Raw genomic sequence first — 23,303 nt, 5'->3', positions numbered from 1 at the left:
GTTCTCACTGTGTGGAAGAGGGGAACAGATCCCCCATTTTTAAAAAGGGAAAAAGGAAGACCCGGGAAACTACAGTCCAGTCAGTCTCACCTCTGTGCTCGGCAAGATCATGGAGCAGATCCTCCTGAAAACTATGCTAAGCCACATGGAAAATAAGGAGGTGACTGGTGACAGCCAACATGGCTTCACTGAGGGAAAATTGTGCCTGACAAATTTGGTGGCCCTCTATGAAATGGTTGCAGCACTGGTGGATAATGTTGTGTCTTAGTTTTGGCTGGGATAGAGTCTCTATGAAGAGTCCAGAAGCTGCCCCATGTTAGATAAGGGCCAGTTTCAGCCGGTTCCAAAAGGGACCCACTGCTGGCCAGAGCTGAGGCAATAAATAAGGTTGGTTGAACCTCTGTGAGAGCACATTTAAGAAAGGGGAAAAAACTGCTGCGCAACAGCAGTTGGAAGAGAGAGGAGTGAGAAACAGCCCAGCAGACACCAAGGTCAGTGAAGAAGGAGGGGGAGGAGGTGCTCCAGGCGCCGGAGCTGAAGTTCCCCTGCGACCTTTGGAGAGGACCATGGTGAAGCAGGTTGTCCCCCTGCAGCCCATGGTGTACCATGGCGGAGCAGATTTCCACACTGCAGCTTCTGGAGGAGCTCACGGTGGAGCAAGTAGATCTGGCTAGAAGGAGTCTTGTGTACACTGAGACCGATAAGCTGCACTTTTTGCTACCCTGAGCCAGCGACCTGTCATGTTTTGACAAATGCTGTACTCTAGTGTACTTTTGCTCATTATAATATCATCATAATACCAAAACACACCTCCATCCCAAAAGCTACCCGCCTCCAAGGTGCGACCACCCCTCACTGAGCACGCGCTCTGAATTTCTCGGAACCTATTCCTTTAAACGGAGATGGGAAAACTTTTCATGTCATAACTAAGATATGCTTGATTAGAGTCACTCAAGCTCCACCTAAAAGATAGAAAATAGTATAAACTGGCCTAAAAGAGGGAATGTCGGGGAAGATACTATCATTAAGATACCACCGTCAGGGGACATACCATCACGAGGGAATATACCATCCCGAGGACCTCCTGACTCCTGGGATCAGTCGACGGGCTGAGCCTCTCTTCCCTCCCCATTGGGACGCCTTTGGGTGAGATTTGTACACTTGGTTATACTGTGTGTCTCCGCAGAAACTTAGAAATCTCTATAGAGTCTTTGTGCCTTTTAACGCATTAATTTCCAGGCTGCGCACCTGTGTATTTCATGCATGCTAGCTTGCTTTTGCAGACAGTAACTATTGCCGGCAATCCAAAGAACCTGTGTACCTGTTGCTGTAATAAATTGCACTTAACTGCATTGTTCCTAGCCGTGATAGTTCTCATTGAACACGGCTAGAGTAAAGGCGGTTATACGTTATTGGTGAATCCGTGACCGTGGTAGTTCAGTGCTCTGAATCCGACCAGACCCATATCGGTTATACGTTATTGGTGAATCTGTGATTGTGATAGTTCAGTACCCTGAATCCTACCGGACCCGTAACGGTTAATCAGCTACACCCTTTAACGCGACATCCTGATGGATGGACCCCAAGGTACAGACACATATTGGAGTAGTTCTTGAAGAGCTGCTGCCTGTGGGAAGCCCACATAGGAGCAGTTCAGGAAGGACTTTACCCTATGTGAGGGACCCCACGTTGGAACAGGGGATGAGAGTGACCATGAAGCAGGGGTGGAGACGAAGTGTTCTGGACTGACCACAACCCCCATTCCCCTGTGTCGCTCGGGAGGATGATGTAGAAGAAGGTGGATGGGGGGAAGGTGTTTTTAGTTTGCTTTTAGCTTCTCACTGCTCTAGTCTGTTAGTAATAGGCAATAAATTATGTTAATCTCCCTATGCCAAGTCTGTTTTGCCTGTGACGATAACTGTTGAGTGATCTCCCAGTCCTTATCTCAACTCTTGAGCCCTTTTCATCATATTTTCTCCCCCTTTCCCTTTGAGGAGGGGGAGTGAGAGAGTGGTTCTGGTAGAGTTCAGCTGCCCAGCAGGGTAAAACCACCAAAAATGGCAAGTGTATACTCCAACCAGGACTATAGGGGCCCTGCCTCTGGCCAGGTGGAGGAAAGGGATAACTGGATTTACTGGACTATGTGAATCCGATGGCCCGGCACATTGGACCCGCAGGAGTAGAATGCTCTAACAGACACCAGCACAATGTACCCTAATGCCATCAGGCTACCAAGGGGCAGAACTCATCTGTATCTCTGGAGTGACAGGGGGATCCCAACAATTAACTGTATTGGAGGCTGAAGTGAGTCTAACTGGGAATGAATGGCAAAAACACCCTATTGTGACTGGCCCAGAGGCTCCATGCAACCTTGGCATAGACTACCTCAAGAGAGGGTACTTCAAGGACCCAAAAAGGGGTACCGGTGGGCTTTTGGCATAGCTGCCTTAAGTACAGAGAAGATTAAGCAGTTGTCTACCATGCCTGGCCTCTCAGAATCCCCCTTCTGTTGTGAGATTGCTGAGGGTCAAAGAACAGCAAGTGCCAACTGCTGCCACAACAGTGGCAGCAATATCGCACCAGTCAAGACTCACTGATTCCCATACATGAGGTGGTTCATTGACTGGAGAGCCAAGGAGTGATCAGCAAGACTCACTCACCCTTTAATAGTCCCATATAGCCAGTGCAAAAGTCTAATGGAGAGTGGAGACTAACAGAGGGAGGTGATTCTCCCTCTACTCTGCTCTCGTGAGACCCCATCTGGATTACTTCATTCAGTTCTGCGGCCCCCCAATATAAGGACATGGACATATTAGAACAAGTCCAGAGGAGAGCCATGAAGATAATCAAGGGGCTGGAACAGCTCTCCTATGAAGACCAGGTGAGAGGTTTGGGGTTGTTCAGTCTGGAGAAGAAAAAGCTCCAGGGAGCGACCTAATGAAAACCTTCAAATACATAAAGGGGGCCTACAGGAAAGCTGGGGAAAGACTCTTTATCAAGGAATGTAGTGATAGGACAAGGAGTAATGGCTTTAAACTAAAAGAGGCTAGATTTAGATTAGATATAAGGATATATTATTTAGAATATACATATATATTCTTTACTCGGAGGGTGGTGAGACACTCGAACAGGTTGCCCAGAGAAGTTGTGGATGCCCCATCCCTGGAAGTGTTTAAGGCCAGGTTGGATGGGGCTTTGAGCAACCTGATCTAGTGGAAGGTGTCCCTGCCCATGGCAGAGAGGTTGGAATGAGATGATCTTTGAAAACCCTTCCAACCCAAACCATTCTATGATTCTCTTAAATTAGGAGTGTAGTGTTACATATGGGGGAGTGGGAGTATTGAGAGTGACATTAAGTCACATTGTGAAGTCATCAGCTGAGGTACAAAATGTTATGTGTATTATTTGCTATAATATTGGTGGCATGTTCTTGACTTCTTCATGCATCAGGAAACAGTTCTTTATTGTGAGGACCACAGGTTGCTCAGAGAGGTTTTGGAGTCTCCCTCCTTGGAGACATTCAAGAGCTGTTTGGACATGGCCCTGGGCAACCTCCTCTAGGTGGCCCTGCTGGAGCATTGGAGTTGGACCAGATGACTTACAGAGGCCCCTTCCAACCTCAACCATTCTGTGATTCTGATCTCTGGTGTAGTCTGGCAAAACTTCATCTCCTAAATATATGTCTTATTGCCTCTTCTTATGAAAACCTACCCGCTTCATGAACCCACTTAATGACTGTGCAGTCTTCAGATAGATTATTTCTCTCAGTGAAGACAGACTATCTAAGAGCCTTCTGAACCACTTTGACTGAAGTTCTTAAATTGGTCTGAATTACACTGGTCTTAAATTGCTGAGGCAAAGTGGAAGGAATACAGGGACGCTGTTCATTTTGTACGGAGAAAATTTGTGCGGCCAAAGCCCAATTACAGTTGAAGCTGGCCAGGTCTGATCGAGGGTGACAATAAAAGCTGGGCAACCACCAACCCGCATGAAGTTTAACAAGAGCAAGTGCCGGGTCCTGCACCTGGGACGGGGCAACCCTGGCTATATGTACAGACTAGGTGACGAGATGCTGGAGAGCAGCCCCAAAGAGAGGGATCTGGGGGTTGTGGTCGATAGCAAGCTGAATGTGAGCCAGCAGTGTGCCCTGGAAGCCAGGAGGGCCAACCGTATCCTGGGATGCATCAAGCACGGCATTGCAAGTCGGTCGAGGGAAGTGATTGTCCCGCTCTACTCTGTGCTGGTACGGCCTCACCTCGAGTACTGTGTGCAGTTCTGGGCACCACAGTACAAAAAGGATGTGAAACTATTGGAGAGTGTCCAGAAAAGGGCTACGAAGATGGTGAAGGGCCTAGAGGGGAAGACATATGAGGAGCAGCTGAGGTCACTTGGTCTGTTCAGCCTGGAAAAGAGGAGGCCGAAGGGAGACCTCATCGAGGTCTACAGCTTCCTCACGAGGGAGAGTGGAGGGGCAGGCGACAATCTATTCTCTTTAGTGACCAGTGATAGGACCCGAGGGAATGGTGTCAAGTTGCGACAGGGGAGGTTCAGGCTGGATATCAGGAATAGGTTCTTCACTGAGAGGGTTGTCGCACACTGGAACAGACTTCCCAGGGATGTAGTCACGGCACCAAGCCTGTCAGAGTTTAAGAAGCGTTTGGACTGTGCACTTAGTCATATGGTCTGAATTTCTGGTAGACCTGTGTGGCGCCAGAAGTTGGACTTATGGGTCCCTTCCAACTCAGGATATTCTATGATTCTATAATACACATGGATATGTATTTCTTTTATGCTAGGGGTCACATCTGGCCTTGGACAATGGCCAGCCTAAAGGTTTGTGCAATACTGATAACTCATTTAAAACTTGAAGACAGTACTTGAACAAAGCCTCAGTATTAGTGCATAACAAATAGCATGCACCACCAAGAAGTATGTTCTAGATTTAGACTTCAAACGCTTTATATAAAACTACCTGTTTACTTTTTAAAAAATACATTTTGACAAGAAAAATCCAGCTCTGTGTAATATTCGACTATATTTGATTGTGGGATACCAATTTGGCATTAAATGTACTGATGGAACAAAATGAAACCAAAACAAAGCAAATAAAAAGCCAGACAGCAGTGGATATCAAAAATTGTCTCTTTAAAACAGCAAGACATATTCCATAGGCCACATGAACTTTTACTATTTCTTCTACTGAAGTGGCATATTTGTGTGATTTTGCTGCAGCTAGAAAGCTGATATCACTTTCAAACATTGAGGGTCACATGACAATGAGTCAGCGTTATACAGCACATCTCCACATTTCACCCAGCAGTGGATATGCTCCATATTGTGGAATATAAATGGGTTTCCAGATACATAAAGATGATGACAAACAAAACTACTGAAGTGAGATTCCAGTAGGGCAAGTTACAGTGTGAGTACTACCAATGGAGCTGAGAACCTGCAGCTTTCTCGGAGATGCATCCATAAGGTTAAAGCATCTTTTCTTCTTTGACTTCCATTTCAGATGAAGTGGCATATGCTTGTGAATACATGAGGGCAGAGGTCTGCATCCCTTAAAGAGTTTAGTGCAAGACCATTTTCTTCCAAATGTAGCCTCTTGTTCCTTAAGGTTTTAATATGTGAAACATGTCCCATCATCATACAGTTTGACTGTAACAGTTCACATTTTATACTCTATTCTAGATGCATATTCTTTTACAGCACAATATAAAATAGAGGACTACCTCAGCAGGCTATTTCAAATATATATGTATTACCTACCTGCATGCAAGCATTTTCTTCTTTGACATAATGTCCAGCTTTCGGCTAGAATAGAGCTCATTTTCCTCCTATTAGCTGGTATGGTGCTGTGTTTTGGATTTAGGATGAGAATAATGTTGATAACACTCTGATGTTTTAGTTGTTTCAAAGCAGTGCTTATGCTAAGTCAAGGACTTTTCAGCTTCTCATACCGCCCTGCCAGTGAGCAGGCTGGGGGTGCACAAGGAGCTGGGAGGGGACAGAGCCAGGACAGCTGACCCAAACTGGCCAAAGGGATATTCCATACCATCTGACATCATGCTGAACAATTAATATGGAGTGGCTGGCCAGGGTTGGGGGGGACTGCTGCTCAGGGATGGTCTGGGCATTAGTCAGCGGGTGGTGAGCCCACTGACTGATGCCCATTCCATCCCCAAGCAGTGGGGATTGCATTGTGCATCACTTGTTTCGTTCACTATTATTACTATTATCATTATTTTCTTTTTTTTTTCCTAATAAACTGTCTTTATCTGAACCCACAAGCTTTTATTTTTTTCTGATTCTCTCCCCCAACCCACCTGGGGGGGAAGGTGGAATGAATGCTGTGTGGTGCTTACCTGCTGGCCAGGTTAAATCACAACACAGAATATATCCATTTTGCCTTTTGTTCTTCAAATCCATGGACATTTTTTCAGTTATGTATGTCTTCATTTTTTCTTAAAATAACAAAGTGCTAAAAAGCATATATATCTTTTGTGCACTAGCATGTATTTCTCAGAGTAACACATTTAACCTGCTGTGCTTGTGAGGCAAGTAATTGTTTTACCTTTATGTCCAAGAACCACTATCACTCCATTTTGCAACCAGTTAGCAAGTCCCCTTAGAAAGCTCCTTCCTGTGGTGGTTTTACCTTGCCAGGCAGCTGAACTCCACCGCAACCGCTCTCTCACTCTCACTTCCTCAGAAGAGGAGGGGAAGAAGAAAAGGAAAGAAACAACTCACAGGTTGAGATAAGGATAATTAAAGGGAAAAATAATTATTAAGGGGAAAATATTATTAATTTAAAAATTTAACTAAAGGGAAAAAGTGAAAGGGAAAAAGGGATAAAAAAAAAACAACAAGCAAAGGCTGTATGGAAGTGCAGAGGAAAGAAATTACTCTCTACTTCCCACCAACGAGTGATGCTTGACCACGTCCTCGAAGCAGGGCCTCAACGCATGTAGATGTTGTTTTGGAAGACAGACGTTTTCACGAGAGCCCACCCCTCCCCTCTACTTCCTTTTTCCACCTTTTATTGCTGAGTGTGACATCATATGGTATGGAATATCCCTTTGGTTGGTTTAGGTCAGCTACCCTGGTGATATTCCTTCCTCGCCTCTTGCCCACCCCCAGCCTGCTAGCTCCTGGGGGGTTAGAGGGAGTCCTGATGCTGTGCCAGTATCGCTCAGCAGTAGACACAACACTGGTGTGATACGAGTGCTGTTCTAGCTACAAGTGCAGAACACAGCACTGTATGGGCTGCTACAGGGAAAGTTAACTCCATCCCAGCCAGACCCAGTACACTTCCATACTCCAGAGACCAGATGCTCTTGTTGGTGATTGAAATAAATGCATACCCCAAAACTATGTATTGCAATTGGAGAAGCCAGAAGCTGGCTTCCTCTAATGGGCACCATGTGGCAAGTATTGAGGATATCTATAATAAGAATACAGACTATTAGTGTGGGGGTCACATAAGACATGGCCACAGTGGAGAGGACATTATTTCTAGATAAGCATCTGCACCCATATTAATTTGGGCCCAGCTATGCTATCTCATGGAAACTGCCAGGCTCAACAAGAAAACACTAGTCATAGAAGGGCTCAGACAAATGGGGGTACCCTAAGAACAACATTCTCTACCCATGAATACCTTGCCAACTTTAGAACTGCTACTAGTTCTTCTGCATCTATACGATTGCATTTGTTCTATCAGCAATGTCAGCTCTAGTGAAGAATGAGCACTGTTGCTCTTTATCTTTGCATTATCTCAGCCACCTGACATGGCTGTAAAAATGCTTGTCCACAGCCTACAACCTTAGCTGCTGCAATGGCAGCTCAGAATAGTCTCCTTTGAATGCAACATCCAAACACATCACACATTAGCCAAGGCTCTCAATGCTGTATTTATGTAGAACTATTCATATTAAAAATAGTAGCTGCTATAGGTACCTGAAACACACGTTAATTAGAATGAGTCCACTATGCCCTAAAACAACATATATATTCTAAGAAAACAGGACTGATGTATTGGTTCATCCAGGCAAGTACTGTTTCTGAGGAGTAGGCAGGGAATATGAACAGTCAGTACTGGAAGGAGCTGCACACAGAGGAAGTGTCATCTCAGTCAGGGACCAGAAGTTATCTAGGTCACAGTGAGATTTCTACCACATCACTTTAGCCATACAAACAAGATGCAAAATGTAAAACAGCACCTGGTTCCTGTCAAGTAAAGTGAGAGGAACATCTCATAGAGGCTGATTTATTTTAGACTGCTCTATCCCATTTTAGGGGAAAATAACACACTATTAGGAGGTGATTGAGTTTCTCTCAAGTGGGTCTCAGTGAGTATCAAAAAGCCGACGTCTAATATTTACATGGTAATCAAGAGGAATCCAGCCTTTGTTTCTGTAATTGTAGATGTTTTCTGATACTATTGCTCCCTGGAGTTGCTCAAACCTAATCAAAATTAGTTACTGAAAGCCCTTTGAACTTCTGGAGCCTTAAAATTATGGATTTTATCAGCTAGTCCAGAAACAGTGCTTTTCTGGGGTGAGTCAAATATATCCATGGGCCTTGAATACGTGCAAAAAGCTGCTTCCAAAAGAAAAAAAAGTAATAAGAATATTTAGATTGCCAGTTGTGAGGGGGGGAAAAACATGGCTCAAATTTTGTGGCAGTGTTACAGTAAGATGCAGGAGACTGGACTCGTGGCCTTAGACAACCGAGCTGCTTTTTTCATTCAGTCAGGAGTGCAGCTGGAGCCCCAATGCCAGCTTTTCCAGATGAACTAATGAGGTCTGCCAGGGATCACCTGTGGCTCCTCATGGCATGGCCACCAGGCTTCCAGGACAGCCAAGCCACAGGCTGAGATCTTAGGAAAGCCTTGGGGAGTGAGGGATGGCCAAGCCAGCAGAGTAAGACCAAGAGGGAACAAACAACACGGAATGACCAAACTGGGAGGGTGAGACCCCTGAAGGGCACAGAGGGAGAAAGGGAGGTGGAAACTGCACCAAAGCAGAGGGTGCCAAAGGAAGGGGCCCTCGCCCCCAGTCCCAGACAGGTCCTGCTGCAGGCCAGGGCACACTCCAAGGCTGTCCCCACAGTACCCCCTCAGGGCAATGTTCGCATCCCGTATCCTTCCTGCTTCCAGGGGCTGCCGCAGGGAGGATTTGCTGCAGATGACATCAGCTGTGGATGCTGGAAAAGCAGCAGTGGCAGTGCGGGGATGTGCTGGCTCCCCCCCTTCCTCCTCCTCCTCGTTGCCAGGTCCCTGCCCTGCACTATCTCTGTATAAAAGCGTCACCACCCTTCCAGTCGATCTCAGTCCCTACCGCTTGTGGATCTATCGCTGAGTGGCCCTCCTCCCCTCAGAGCACCGGGGTGGAGCGGGCGACCGCGATGGCCACTGAGGTGGTGGAAATGGACTCGGAGCCATCTTGTAGCATCCCCAACCCTACCTCATCCAGCCTTTCGCACCGCTTCCTGGACAACAAGTTTTACCTGCTGGTGGTTATCGGCGAGCTGGTGACCGAGGAGCATCTGCGGCGGGCCATCGCCAACATCGAGCGAGGTGAGGCGGCGGCAAGGTGCAGGACGGCCGCAGGCGCGGCTGCACCGCGGGGCGAGCCGGGGCGTCGCGGAGTGCGGGCGGCCACTCACGTCTACTACCGTCCGCCCCTTGCTGGTTGTGGGGAGCTAGGGGAGGAACAACACAAACATGATCTGCAAAATCTGTTCGCTTCTCATTTTATGAGGGGATTATCGTCCCGCCTGACTGCACGTCCCTCCTATTCCCCCCCCCCCGCCCGGTCGTGTACGAGCGCCGGGGCGCGGCGGTCAGAGGCTACGGGCTGACCCCCCTGAGGCGTACGGCGGCGGCCCCTCGCTGCCAGCCGTACGAAGATCCACAGTCGTCTCAGCATGCGCCGCTCCTCCACCCCCGCTCTGCTGCTGGCGGCGGGCGAGGAGGGTGAGCCCCCTCCTCGCCATTGTCGGGGTGGAAGCGCTGGAGCTGCGGCAGAAACTGGGTACTTGCCAAGTCCGTCTGCTCGGAGACACCGACGGGTGGGTGTGGTGCAGTCCGCACTGCAGTCCCTATGGCAGCCCAGAGCGGACAAAGGACACCCGCGCCGCCGCTGAAAAACGCGTTTGGGTTAGGACGGCTTTTCTGTTTTCCCCCCTCGGCTCCCGAGCAAACAGTTCTCCTTCACCGCGAAATCAAACCGACGGAATTCGGGGATTTTTTCCTCTGGCTAGCAAATTCTTCCCGAGCAGGAATGCATCTGTGCCTATTGTGTCTAACTTTCAGCAATGAGACTTTCTATTTGCTACATTTTTTTTCAGGACCTAAGCTTTATATACACACTCGTATGTATATTTAAACAAATAAAAATATATAGGTACAAGGCTAATATCTGAGTGTTCAGCCTCATTATTGTCCAGCTACAGGCTGCTATGACTCAATGTTTATTTGTGATACCTTCACGTATTGCTGTCTTAAGAAAGAGACAAATGAAATAACTAAATATTATAAGTTCTTGATGTAGTTTCTAATAAAATAGATAGCGGTGTACATGGAGAAGGGAAAAAAAACCCTGTTGCCATAATAGCGGTATGAAACACAAAGGAAACTGTTGCTGGACCCTATAGTTTAAGCTCAATTGAAACATGATTTTATAACATCTATTTTGTTCTGGTCTGTTGAAAGCAGAGATCAGAAACCTGCCATTAGAGAGGAGAAAGACCACGCAAGGGGGAACTGGTAGCAGCCTTGTCATGTGGGTGTGGTTCAGCAGTCTAGTTAGGACTTGAATAGTCTCTATTGTTTTCTCAAACATTGTTGGTTTAGTTGGCTATTTCTCTTGTTTCTTTTTCATGTCTGTGGTAAAGGGCTGCCTCATCACAGGTAACTAGCATTACTGTGACCTGTTCATCTTTATTGTGACTATTGTGTTTTAGGGAGAACTACTGAGGTAGATGCTTTGTCATTCAGAGCCTCTTCAGCATTGCACTTTCCTAATTTTATTTAAGTTTTGATTGTCAGAAGTGACTTGGCTGCATTTTAATTAAATAAAATTTATAGAGCAAAAAACTTCTACCCTCAAGACATCTGATGTCATCCTTCCTCTGAAGAAATGCCCTTCAGTCTCTTCTTGAAGCTTCTACTATACAGTTGCTGCTACCTCCTGTCACTAAGCATAACACCCACTTACAGTTTTAGATGTTCAGAGGGAATGCTTTGGCTTTTTCATCATTTTAGATTAGAAGTCACCTCACTGCTCCTGGTGTCAGACGGTCTGATGGGGATTTTTCTCACTAGGAAAAAACCTTGATCAAATTTTGCATTGTGTTGCTCTGGATGAGTATACTGGGAGTCTGAAGCTCTATCTGTGTGAGGCAAATATGGACTTGACTAATCTTTCTTTTGGGCAAGTATGCTGTAGTCTGGGGGAAGAAAAAAAACAAAACAGCTTCTTTCAAGCTTTATTCTCAGCAGAGCCTTAAATGAGTTTAGGGTTCTTGATTACTGCCTTGATGTCTTCGCTTGTACATCTCTTAAGTCATCACTGAAAAGTGTGAATTTATGCACTGAACTACAGAGCAATGTGTCAAAGACAATATTTGCTGATAACACAACAGTGGCGTGACGCTATACAACCTGGTAGAATGCAGAGTCATATCATGAAGCAGGAATGGCTTGAAGCTTCATTTCTTCATTTTTAAATGATTACATTTGGGATGACGTTTTTTTTGCAAAAGGGGCAATCCTCCAATCTGCTGTTCACCAAAAAATAAGGGAGGAGTGAAAAGAAAGCTTCAAGATCTTTCTTTCCACTGATTCAGCAGATGCTACTGGGTGTGCTGTCTGATTAGTCCTGTGTCTAGTGGCATTGCACTCCTAAGACTTCAGAAAGAAATAGCTCCAGCTCGGTCATACTTCCAGTAGTTAATTCCATCCTGTTAATGCTGTACATCGTTGGATTGACCTTGAATTTTACTTCCAGACTTACCTCCGTTCTATCCAAACATGATTTGGTTACATAATGAATATAATACATTATACTAGATTATAATGTACATGTACAATTTTTGCATTCAGAATGCTGAATCATGCAGCTGCAGATCTGGGATATTCTATCTAAATCCCAACTTCAGCTTCTAGGACTACCATGTGCATGGTATGTCTAGGCATTTTTAGCTATTTATTTTACATTGAGTGGTGTATTTTGGACACTGGCTCAGCAGTTTGACTATGCCTAATCAATCAGAACTTTATCCCTACCACAAATCTAGATTCACAACAAAGGTCTAGCAGAGGCAGTCTTTGGCAACAAGCTGACTAACCTAGTGAGGTGCGCTTTAAACTGAAGGCCTTGGGGGGTGGGGTCCATAATAACAATGCTTGTGCCATTGCAACGGACTAGGGAATGAGCCAGGCCAGCCTAATGAGCAACAAATGTTCCTTAGCTGCCTCCAATGACAGAAGCCAGAAGGCCAGCTACTTCAATAGTGACTATATCTATGGGAAATCCTCTTGCATCCCTCTAGGGATACCTGTACCCCCTGCTTCCCCAAAGTGCCTGTATACCAATGCATAAAGAATAAATAGGGAGAACTAGAGATCTGTGTGCGGTCACAGGGCCATGATCTCACTGTGATCACGGAGACTTGGTGGGACAGCTCACGACTGGAATGCTGTCCTTTTTAGGAAAGACAGGTCAGGGAGGTGAGGTGGTGAAACATCCCCTCATGTGAGAGAGCAAATGGAATGTATCGAGCGCCACCTGGAGGTGAATGATGAATGAGTGGAAAGCTTGTGGGTGAGAATTAAGGAGCAGGCTAATATGGGTGACACTGTTGTGGATGTTTACTACAGGCCACCTACAGGCTTTCTACAGACAGCTAGAAGTAGCTTCATGATCACAGGCATTGATTCTCATGGAGGACTTCAATCATCCTTATATTTATTGAATTAGCAACACTGCCAGGCACACATGATCCAGGAGGTTCCTGCAGTGCATTGAAGATAGCTCCTCTACCATCTGTATCAGAAAGTTAATGAGGAGAGATGTGCTGCTGGACCTTGCTCTTACTAACAAGGAAGGACTGGTTGGGGGCAGCCTAGGATGCAGCAATCAGAGATAATAGAGTTCAGGATCTTGTGTGGAAGAAACAAAGCAGTTAGTAGGACTGCAACCCTGGACTTCAGGAGAGCCAACTTTTACCTCTTCAAGGACCGACTTGGAGGTATCCTAGCTAGAGCGTTGGAAGGTAAGGGGGCCCAAGAGAGTTGGTTGACACTTAAACACAGCTTGTTCCAAGCTCAAATTGGTGCATCCCTAAGAGCAAAAAAACAGGGAAAGGTGGCAAAGGGCCTGCGCGGATGAGCAAGATGCTCAAGGATAAACTCAAAGGAAAGAAGAAAGTCTATGAAATGTGGAAAAAGGGCCTGGTCACTTAAGAGGAATACAGGAATGCTGTCAGGGCCCACAGGGATGCGACAAAGAAGGCTAAGGCCCATTTGGAATTAAATCTGGCAAAGGAGGTCAAAGATAACAAGAAAGTCTTCCTTTTACTATTGACATAAAAAGAAAAGCCTAGGGAACATTTGGGTCCACTACTGAATGAGGTGTGTGCCCTTGTAACAGGGGACACTGAGAAGATGGAAATGCTGAACGCCTTCTTTGCTTCAGTCTTTACTGCTAAGACTGCCCCTTGGGAATCCCAGACCCTGAAGGTAAGAGAGAGAGTCTGGAGAAAGGAAGACTTCCCCTTGGTTGAGGAAGATCTGATCAGAGAGCATCTAGCCAAAATCAGTGCACACAAATCCATGTTCCCTGATGGGATGCACCCATGTGTGCTTAGGGAGCTGGCAGATGTGATTGTTCAATCACTCTCTATCATCTTTGAAAGGTCATGGAGAATGGAAAGAGGTACCAGATGACTGGAGGATAGACAATGTCACACCAGTCTTCAAAAAGGGCAAGAAGGAAGACTCAGGCAACTACAGGCCTCACCACCGGTCCCTGGAAAGGTGATGGAACAGCTTGCTCTGGATGCCATCTCCAAGCAATTTGAAGAGAAGAAGGTTATCAGGAATAGTTAACATGGGTTCACCAAGGGGAAATCATGCTCGACCAACCTAGTAGCCTTCCGTGATGTCATCACTGGCTGGGTAGATGAGGGGAGAGCAGTTGATGTTGTCCACGTGGCCTTCAGCAAGGCTTTTGACACTGTCTCCCACAACATCCTTTTAATGAAGCTCAGGAAGTGTGGGATGGATGAGTGGACAGTGAGGTGGATTGAGAACTGGCTGACTGGCAGAGCTCATAGGGTTGTGATCAGCGGTGCGGAGTCTAGTTGGAGGCCTGTAGCTAGCGATGTTCCCTAGGGGTTGGTACTGGGTCCAGTTTTGTTCAACATCTTCATCAGTTACCTGGACGAAGGGATAGAGTCCACCCTCAGCAAGTTTGCTGATGATACAAAGCTGGGAGGAGTGGTGCACCAGAAGGCTGCGCTGCCTTTCAGTGAAACCTAGACAGGTTGGAGAGTTAAGCAGAGAGGAACCTGATGAGGTTCAACAAGAGTAAGTGTAGTCTTGCACCTGGGGAGGAATAACTGCATGCGTTAGCACAGGTTAAGGGCTGACCTGCTGGAGAGGAGCTCTGCAGAGAAGGACCTAGGGGTCCTGGTGGACAACAGCAGTGTACCCTTGTGGCCAAGAAAGCCAATGGCATCTTGGGGTGCATTAAAAAGATCAGGGCCAGCAGGTTGAGGGAGGTGATCCTCCCTTTCTATTCTGCCCTGGTGAGGCCACATCTGGAATACTGTGTCCAGTTCTGGGCTCTCCAGTTCAAAAAAGAGATCTAGAGAGAGTCCAGAGGAGAACCACAAAGATGATTAAGGGCCTGGAGCATCTTCCATATGAGGAAAGGCTGAGAGACCTGGGTCTGCTCAGCCTGGAGAAGAGAAGAGGGGATCTGATCAACATTTATAAATATCTAAAATGTAGGAGGCAAACGGATGGGGGCCAGGCTCTTTTCAGTGGTGTGCAGCAATAGGACAAGGGGCAATGGCTAAAAATGGGAACACAGGAAGTTCCACACAAATGTGTAAGAACTTCTTTACAGTGAGGGTCACAGAGCACTGGAACAGGCAGCCCAGAGAGGTTGGGGAGTCTCCTTCTCTGGAGAGCTGGTCTCAAGACCTGCCTGGATGCTTTCCTGCTCAACCTACTGTAGGGAACCTGCTTTTAGCAGGGGGCTCGGACTTGATGATCTTCAGAGGTTCCTTCCAACCCCTACGGTTCTGTGACCCTGTGGTTAGGGATGGTGGACAGGCTCTGTCATTAACAGTATTGCTGAATTGTAGTCAATTTTGCTTAACTGATCTCCAGAAAACTTTGAAGCGCTCCCCCCCCCCCCCAGCTTGCTGTTAGTGACCTGTTATCTTCTAGCTTCTTGAAGTTCAGCACTCATTCATTCAACATACATCAGCCTCATGATCAATATCAGTTTACTCATCAGTTTTCAAATGCATTGTACATGCATGGTATTACATAGTCTTTACTTTCCTCTTTTCAAATATTCCAACACCTGGAAAACATTAAAGCTTGTTGAGCTGTATTTGCCTGTCGATACCAAATATACCATATGGCCAAGAGGTTTCTGAGAAATGAAAATCAGGAGACTTGTAGAAGGATACTTGTTGCTTATGCCTCTGAACAATGACGCATAAGTGATTAAGTGGAGGTAGATGATCATAGTTCAGTTATATTTTAGAAGAGCTTCAGAGATACATACAGGCAATGCTGTATTTTGAAATCTATGTAAAGCTTAAAATACCAACTACTTAATAGCACATGCTTCTTATGGGGATACACTACTAGTTCATACCTTGACTGTCCTACTGACAAGGAAAAGTACTCAATGAGTTATCTCAGAAGAGGGATCAGACTCTTGAAATGCAGATATCCATAACTGCATGGAGAACCTCATCAGAGCTGCAATGGGAGATCAGCAGTACAGATCTGGTTTATCTGCTCTTCCCCCTCTTTTTCCTCCTTATCCTTCAACCCTACAGCATGGCCTCTACCAGAGTGAGGCTTGACATTTCTGCTGCCTTGAAAGAGAATAAAATATGAGAGGTAGTGTTGACAGGAAAGTTAGCAGCCTGTAGTGCTAGTCTCATGGTAAGGGGTTGGCCATGCACCTCTTCAGGCTTTTCTTCCACCCCAAAAGGTACCAAATCTGAAAGTGATTTAACTCAACAATTTTATGCAAAGACATGTTCGGGCATGTGGGAAGGGGCCACTAGATCCTTCCTCACCTGCACTCCATTCTATATTTGCCAGTTGATTTGTATAAGTCTAATGGCATTTTGTTAGGAATCAAAATCGCAGCAGTACCTAGGCTTACCTTTAGTGCAACTGCCTACTCATTATTTTTCAAAGCTTAACAAGAAAATTATAGAAAAATGTTAAAACATATTCTCCTGTTAGTAGTGTTGGAGGTTTTATTTTTTTTTGGTTTGTTTTTTCATAAAAATCTTATGGTAGGAATCTATATGTTTATCTTTTGGCTGCTGTGAAGTTTTTTCTTTTTCCCCAGTCAAATTTCAGTCCTTAAAATGTCTGCTTTCAAAATATCTTTTTATGTTCACATTATATGTCAAGTGTCTCACTTTTTAAGTAGCTGGGGGGGGAAGCTGTAGGGAATAAAGATGTGATATTTATTTTTATTTATTTATTTTTAAAGAAAAAGATCAAAAAGATCTATTTTTAAATCTCAAAACTAGATTTTAATATTTAATAAATAAAAGATCACTTAAATTTTAATTTAAAATATGGGATGCTTCAAAGCTTTTGAATGAAGAGGTCAGCATTTTAATACTTCATATTTAAGTATTAATTTACAACATGCTAGACGACGCTCTTTTTTCACAGGAGGACAAATAAAGTGGTCGTGGAATGTGGCTAAAGTATCTCCTGAGTGATTCACTCTACAATTTTGTAAATTGCTATTCTAAAGTAAATTCGGGGACATCAATAACTTCTCATAATGTCACTACTAGGATGCAGGGCCTTAAAGGACTGTTACCTCTTGGAAAGGCAAATTTCTTCTTGCTTTTGACTGATCCCTGTCCAGAGTGCTTCTTCTGAGCACTCAACACTTTGCAGAAGATGATTGTGTGGCTTGAAAGGAAGAGAGGCTGTTTTTGGAATTTAGAAATATGTAAATAACAAGAATGTAAACTGAGTAATAGTGAATTGAAACTTCTAGTGTTCATATGTCAAGCTAGATGTTTTGTATTCTGAATTTTAGGAATCCGGTCATGGGACACAAACTTGATTGAGTGCAACTTAGATCAAGAACTGAAACTTTTTGTGTCTCGCCATTCAGCTCGATTCTCTCCTGAAGTTAAAGGTGAGTTTTTGGAAGTTTATCAGTTTTTTTGAGAGGAGAATTAATAAATATGCTTAGGTATCTGATGGCCCATTTTTCTCTCTGGTTCTTTACAATGAATACTTTTTTCCTTTATTTTAAAATATGGTTTAAATTTGTCTTAACTTTCTGACAAAAGTAAATGTCACTTACAGAAGCTGTCACTTAAATGAAACTTTAAAATATTCAGTCTTTTACATTAGCTTGATGTGTATATGATCATGATTACTTTAGTAATACATGTTAGTTTTGGGGCACCATTAAAATTAACTGAAACTTACTTTTTGACTGAACAGTTTATGTAGTGCCAATCTATTAGTCCTGGAGACTTAAGCTGTTCCTTATTGTGGTAGGTAGAGCACATACAAAAAATAACCTGAAAGCTTAGCTCTACAGTTTGACAGAGCCGGAAATGGTGTCACAGCTGTTGTACAAGTGTAGCTCAAGCTGTGTTTCTCCCTCAATGGCTTGGAACTTTTTCTTGGTATAAAAAGCTGAGGGGTGAAGGGTCTATCTTGACTTACAGGATCTTTGTTTTTTATGAGAAAGTTAACATTTTACAGGACTCATGAGATTAAATCTGCTTCCTTTTCAAGGCTGTCCTTCTTTTAGAGGATTCATAAAATTAAAAATAAAAATTAAAAAAAAGTTTGAAGTGTAAAACTTGATTTTGTTCTGGTTGCATGGGACTCAAGTGTTTGGTAAGTTTTAACATCTCATTACTTTAACACAAATGCTGAGTGAGCATGTGTGAAAATTAATCTTGGTTTTCATATAAAAATATATAGCCTTCTCAAACGAGTACAGTTTGCTTTCATTGGTGAAATCATTGTGGCCATGTGCACATTGACCAGTAGAACCTAGTACTAATAAACGTTATAAATTCCAGCTTCAGCAACATCTCTTAAGTATGGTGAAAAGGGCTATGAAATGTTGTATCATACTACTATATCACATTCCTAGTGTCAGTTACTATACGCTGTTGACAAAGAGATCGTGATGTCTAGCTAACATGACAGCACTGACCTGATGGTGTTGTATAATGTACCAAAATGTCTTATGTAACTAATTATTCCTTTTGCAGCATAGATTATAGCAGACTTTGTCATATCTGCCCATAGCTATAAAGAGTAAAACATGGCCAGATTTAAGGAAAAGATATGCCTCTATTTTTTCCCTGGTTTGAAAACCAACAGATCTAGTGAATACTCTGAAGATTTAGGGTCAAGACGTGTAGTTACTGAATTACATGGAAGTAAACTCAGTCCTGGAATACATCTCTTATTTCAGTTTAAATACAGTGATGCAAATTCAACTTTTCAGTGACACCCATTGCCTTGTTTTACAGAGAGGGTATTCTGGTAAGTGAAACTAACAAAATTTATCTTTAAGAAATACAATGTGTGGTATACCTCATCTTTAACATGTACAAAACTTCATCTTTAAAACTTCAGGGGGAAAAAAGATCCTATGCTGCTTCTTCAGCAAAAATATTCTAGTGTGTTTAATAATTTTTGCTTTCTTTTTAAGATGTTATCTCTTGATAGCATTGCATGAATTAAATACTCTACTTTTATTTGGTAAATGAAAGATTATGCGCCTCTTTTTTTTCTTTCTATAGAAATATTATAGAATCCTTTAGGAATTGTATTTTTTGTTTGTTTTTCTTGTTTGTCTAGACCTGTCTGAGCCTGTCATTGTGTTGAATTACAGCTTAATTGCATGTGACTGGAATTAATCAACATCTCTATGTCAACCAGTAATGTATGTGTTTTTTCAGCACTGCTCAATCTTTAAACAATAAGTTGCCAAAATTGATGAGGGTCCTCTGTGTTTTCTCTACTGTTTGATGTGAAGGAGAGCTTTTTTTGTTGTTGTTGCCATATGTTCATAAAATTTTAGAATGTTTCATTTGTTACAATGCCCAAATGTTGAATTTTGGTGAGTGTTCAATCTATGAAACTGGCAACATAAATACTAAAACGATGGTTGTAAGTTCATATTTTCTTATGGTCTCAAATTCAGAAATTCCTTGTATAAGAAGCTACCCAAATTCTTCAGAAAGTGTTCATCCAAGGTGAGAGGATAGTGTATGGCATGTCAGATGGGATGTAATTAAACAGCTTTTTTTAATTCTCTGCAGCCTTCTGAGACTGAACTCTTTGTGTAACACGAAAATAGGGATAGTTTACTCCTGAGGAAGGGCAGAGGCATTTAGTGTGTCTGCACAGCTCTTACTGTAGTGAGGTTTGACTACTGACTGAAGCCTCTTTATTTATGCACCACCAGCTCAGTCCGTGTTTCAATGTGAAGGGTATGAGTCATTCTTAAAAAGGAAGCTTGGAGGAAATGGGGTCAAATCTGTCCCCACACCACATGCCTGCAGTGTTGTGGTGGTTTTACCCTGCTGGAAAGCTGAACTCCACAACTGTTCTCTCACTCCCCCTCCTCAAAAGAAGAGGGGGAGAAAAAAGTGTGCTTGAAAGAAAAAAAAAAAGTCACAGGTTAAGATAAGGATAATTTTTTATTCTTTCTTTTCCCTTGAATTAAAAAAAACAAGCAAAGGCTGTGCAGAAGCACAGGGGGGAAAAAATTCTCTACTTCCCATCAACAAGCGATGTTCAGCCACATCTTGGGAAGCAGGGCCTCAATAGATGTGTTGGTTGTTTGGGAAGACAGACATCTTCATAAGGAGAGCCCCCCTCCTCCTTCCCCTTTCCCAACTTCACTTTCCCAGCTTGTATTGCTGAGTGTGACATAATATGGTATGGAATATTCCTTTGGTTGGCTTAGGTCAGTTGCCCTGGTGGTGTCCCCTCCCCACCTCTTGCCCACCCCTAGCCTACTGGCTGTGGGGGGGGTTGGAGAGAGTCTTGATGCTGTGTCAGCACTCCTCAGCAACAGACAAAATATCGGTGTGATGCCAATGCTGTTCTAGCTACAAGTGCAGAGCACAACATTATATGGGCCACTGCACGGAAAGTTAACTCCATCCCAGCCAAACCCAGTACAACCTCCACCACTTATTCCATAATGTGTGTCAAAATCAGCTTCTGCATATTTAGTATATTTGTATTCCCATCACCACTGTTCCCCGTCCTTTAACAGATATATAGGTACTTTTTTCCATTCCATGGGCCTATCCCAAAATGTCCATAGGAATTGTTTTTAGGCTTCATCTGCCAAAGTGGTCAGGACAGGTGGAGTAGGATTTCTGGATGCCAGTGCCAGCTTAGCTCCAGTTACTGCTGCACTTGCCCGCTTTGTTGTGAAGTTGATCTGTCATTGGTTATAGAATCGTTAAGGTTGGAAAAGACCTTCAAGATCATCTGGTCCAACCATCAGCCTACTACCAATGTCACCCACTAAACCATGTCCCTAAGCACCAAGTCCAAACTTTCCTTAAACACCCCCAGGGATCCCACCCACCACATCCCTGTGCAACCCATTCCAATGCCTGACTACTCTTTCTGAGAAGAAATGTCTCCTAATTTCATAGAATCACAGACTATCCCAAGTTGGAAGGGACCTACAAGGATCGAGTCCAACTACTGACATCGCACAGGTCTACCCAGAAATTCAGACCATATGACTAAGAGCACAGTCCAAACGCTTCTTAAACTCTGACAGGCTTGGTGATGTGACTACGTCCCTGGGGAGCCTGTTCCAGTGTGCGACAACCCTCTCAGTGAAGAACTTTTTCCTGCATAAACCTCCCCTGTTGCAGCTTAACACCATTCCCTTGGGTCCTATCACTGGTCATTAAAGGGAAGAGATCAGTGCCTGCCCCTCCACTCTCCCTCGTGAGGAAGCTGTAGACCTCGATGAGGTCTCCCTTCGGCCTCCTCTTTTCCAGGCTGAACAGACCAAGTGACCTCAGCTGCTCCTCATATGTCTTCCCCTCTAGGCCCTTCACCATCTTCGTAGCCCTTTTCTGGACACTCTCCAATAGTTTCACATCCTTTTTGTACTGTGGTGCCCAGAACTGCACACAGTACTCAAGGTGAGGCCGTACCAGCGCAGAGTAGAGCGGGACAATCACCTCCCTCGACCGACTAGCAATGCCGTGCTTGATGCATCCCAGGATACGGTTGGCCATCCTGGCTTCCAGGGCACACTGCTGGCTCACATTCAGCTTGCTATCGACCAAAACCCCCAGATCCCTCTCTTTGGGGCTGCTCTCCAGCATCTCGTCGCCTAGTCTGTACATATAGCCAGGGTTGCCCCGTCCCAGGTGCAGGACCCGGCACTTGCTCTTGTTAAACTTCATGCGGGTTGGTGGTTGCCCAGCTCTCCAATCTGTCCAGATCTCTCTGTAAGGCCTTTCCACCCTCAACAGAGTCCACAGCTCCTCCCAGTTTAGTGTCATCAGCAAATTTGCTCAAAACACCTTCTATAGTCCCACATCCAAATCGTTTATAAACACATTGAAGAGGACTGGCCCTAAAATGGAGCCTTGAGGGACCCCACTAGTGATCATCTGCTAGCCTGATGTGGCCCCATTTACCACAACCCTTTGAGCCCTGCCTGTCAGCCAATTGCTCACCCATCTTATAATGTTTTTTTTTTTTAGCTGTATGCTGGACATTTTGTCCAGTAGGATCCTATGGGAAACTGTGTTGAAAGCTTTGCTGAAATCCAAAAAGATCACATCAGCTGGTTTCCCTTGATCGACCAGATGGGTGATCTTATCATAAAAGGAAATCAAGTTAGTTAAACAGGACCTACCCTTCGTGAACCCATGTTGGCTGAGACCAATGACTGCATTGTCCCCCAGGTGCGCTTCAAGGATCATCCTCTCCATAATTTTACCAGGCACTGACGTGAGACTGACAGGCCTGTAATTGCTAGGGTATTCTTTCTTGTCCTTCTTGAAAACTGGCACAACATTTGCTAGCTTCCAGTCAACTGGGACCTCTCCAGATTCCCAAGACCATTGAAAAATAATTGAGAGAGGTCCCGCGATGACGTCAGCCAGCTCTTTAGGCACCCTGGGATGAATCCCTTCCAGACCCATGGACTTGTATGGATCCAGGTGGAGCAGCAAATCCCGCACACGTTCAAGGTTGGTTGGGAGTTTGTCATTCCCACCGTCATGGTCCTCCAGCTCAGGGCACCCTGGGTCCCAAAGCCCATCATCAGCATTGAAGATGGAGACAAAGAAGGCATTAAACGTCTCTGCTTTGCCTATGTCCTTGTCTGTGAGGTGACCATCCCCATCAAGTAGCAGACCTATGTTTTCTTTGCTCCTCCTTTTTCTGTTCACATATTCTTAAAAGAGCTTTTTATTGTCTCCCACAGACCTGGCCATCCTCAACTCTAGTTGGGCTTTGGCCGCACAAATTTTCTCCGTACAAAATGAACAGCGTCCCTGTATTCCTTCTGCATTGCCTGACCCTGCTTCCAACAGCCATACACTTTCTTTTTATGTCTAAGCTCCAGAAGAAGATCCCTGGTCAGCCAAGCCAACCTTCTGTCCTGCCTGCTTGACTTCCGATATTTTGGAATTTCCAACCTAAACCTCCCCTGGTGCAACTTCAGGCCATTACCTCTTGTCCTATCAGTGGTTATCTGTGTGAAGAGGGCAACACCCAGCTTCCCACATCTTCCTTTCAGGTAGTCGTAGAGAGCAATAAGGTCTCCCCTGAGCCTCCTCTTCTCCAGACTAAATAACCCCAGTTCCCTCAGCTGCTCCTCATAAGAATTATGTTCCACACCCTTTACCAGCTTCGTACGCCTTCTCTGGACATGCTCCAGGGCCTCGATGTCTTTCTTGAAGTGAGGGGCCCAAAACAGAGCACGCCTTACCAGAGTGCAGGGAGACGATCACCTCTCTGGTCCTGCTGG

The 23,303-nt window shown here is 44.7% G+C and overlaps 1 protein-coding gene across 1 annotated transcript in view; it reads left to right on the top strand.

Annotated features, from left to right (window-relative positions):
• Positions 1 to 9,258: 9,258 nt before the first annotated feature.
• Positions 9,259 to 23,303, top strand: part of LOC125181591 (microtubule-associated protein 1B-like) — a 66,309-nt gene continuing 52,264 nt past the window's right edge. The window contains exons 1-2 of the mRNA XM_066987367.1: positions 9,259 to 9,583; positions 17,337 to 17,438. Of these exons, the coding sequence (XP_066843468.1) occupies positions 9,412 to 9,583; positions 17,337 to 17,438 (274 nt within the window). The 5' untranslated portion in view covers positions 9,259 to 9,411. The remainder of the gene's footprint in view (positions 9,584 to 17,336; positions 17,439 to 23,303) is intronic.

Source organism: Anser cygnoides, chromosome W (genome assembly GCF_040182565.1).
Source record: "Anser cygnoides isolate HZ-2024a breed goose chromosome W, Taihu_goose_T2T_genome, whole genome shotgun sequence".
In the NCBI taxonomy this organism is placed as follows: Eukaryota; Metazoa; Chordata; class Aves; order Anseriformes; family Anatidae; genus Anser; species Anser cygnoides.
The sequence above is the reverse complement of the archived record's forward strand: the minus strand, read 5'-3'. Positions and strand labels throughout refer to the sequence as shown.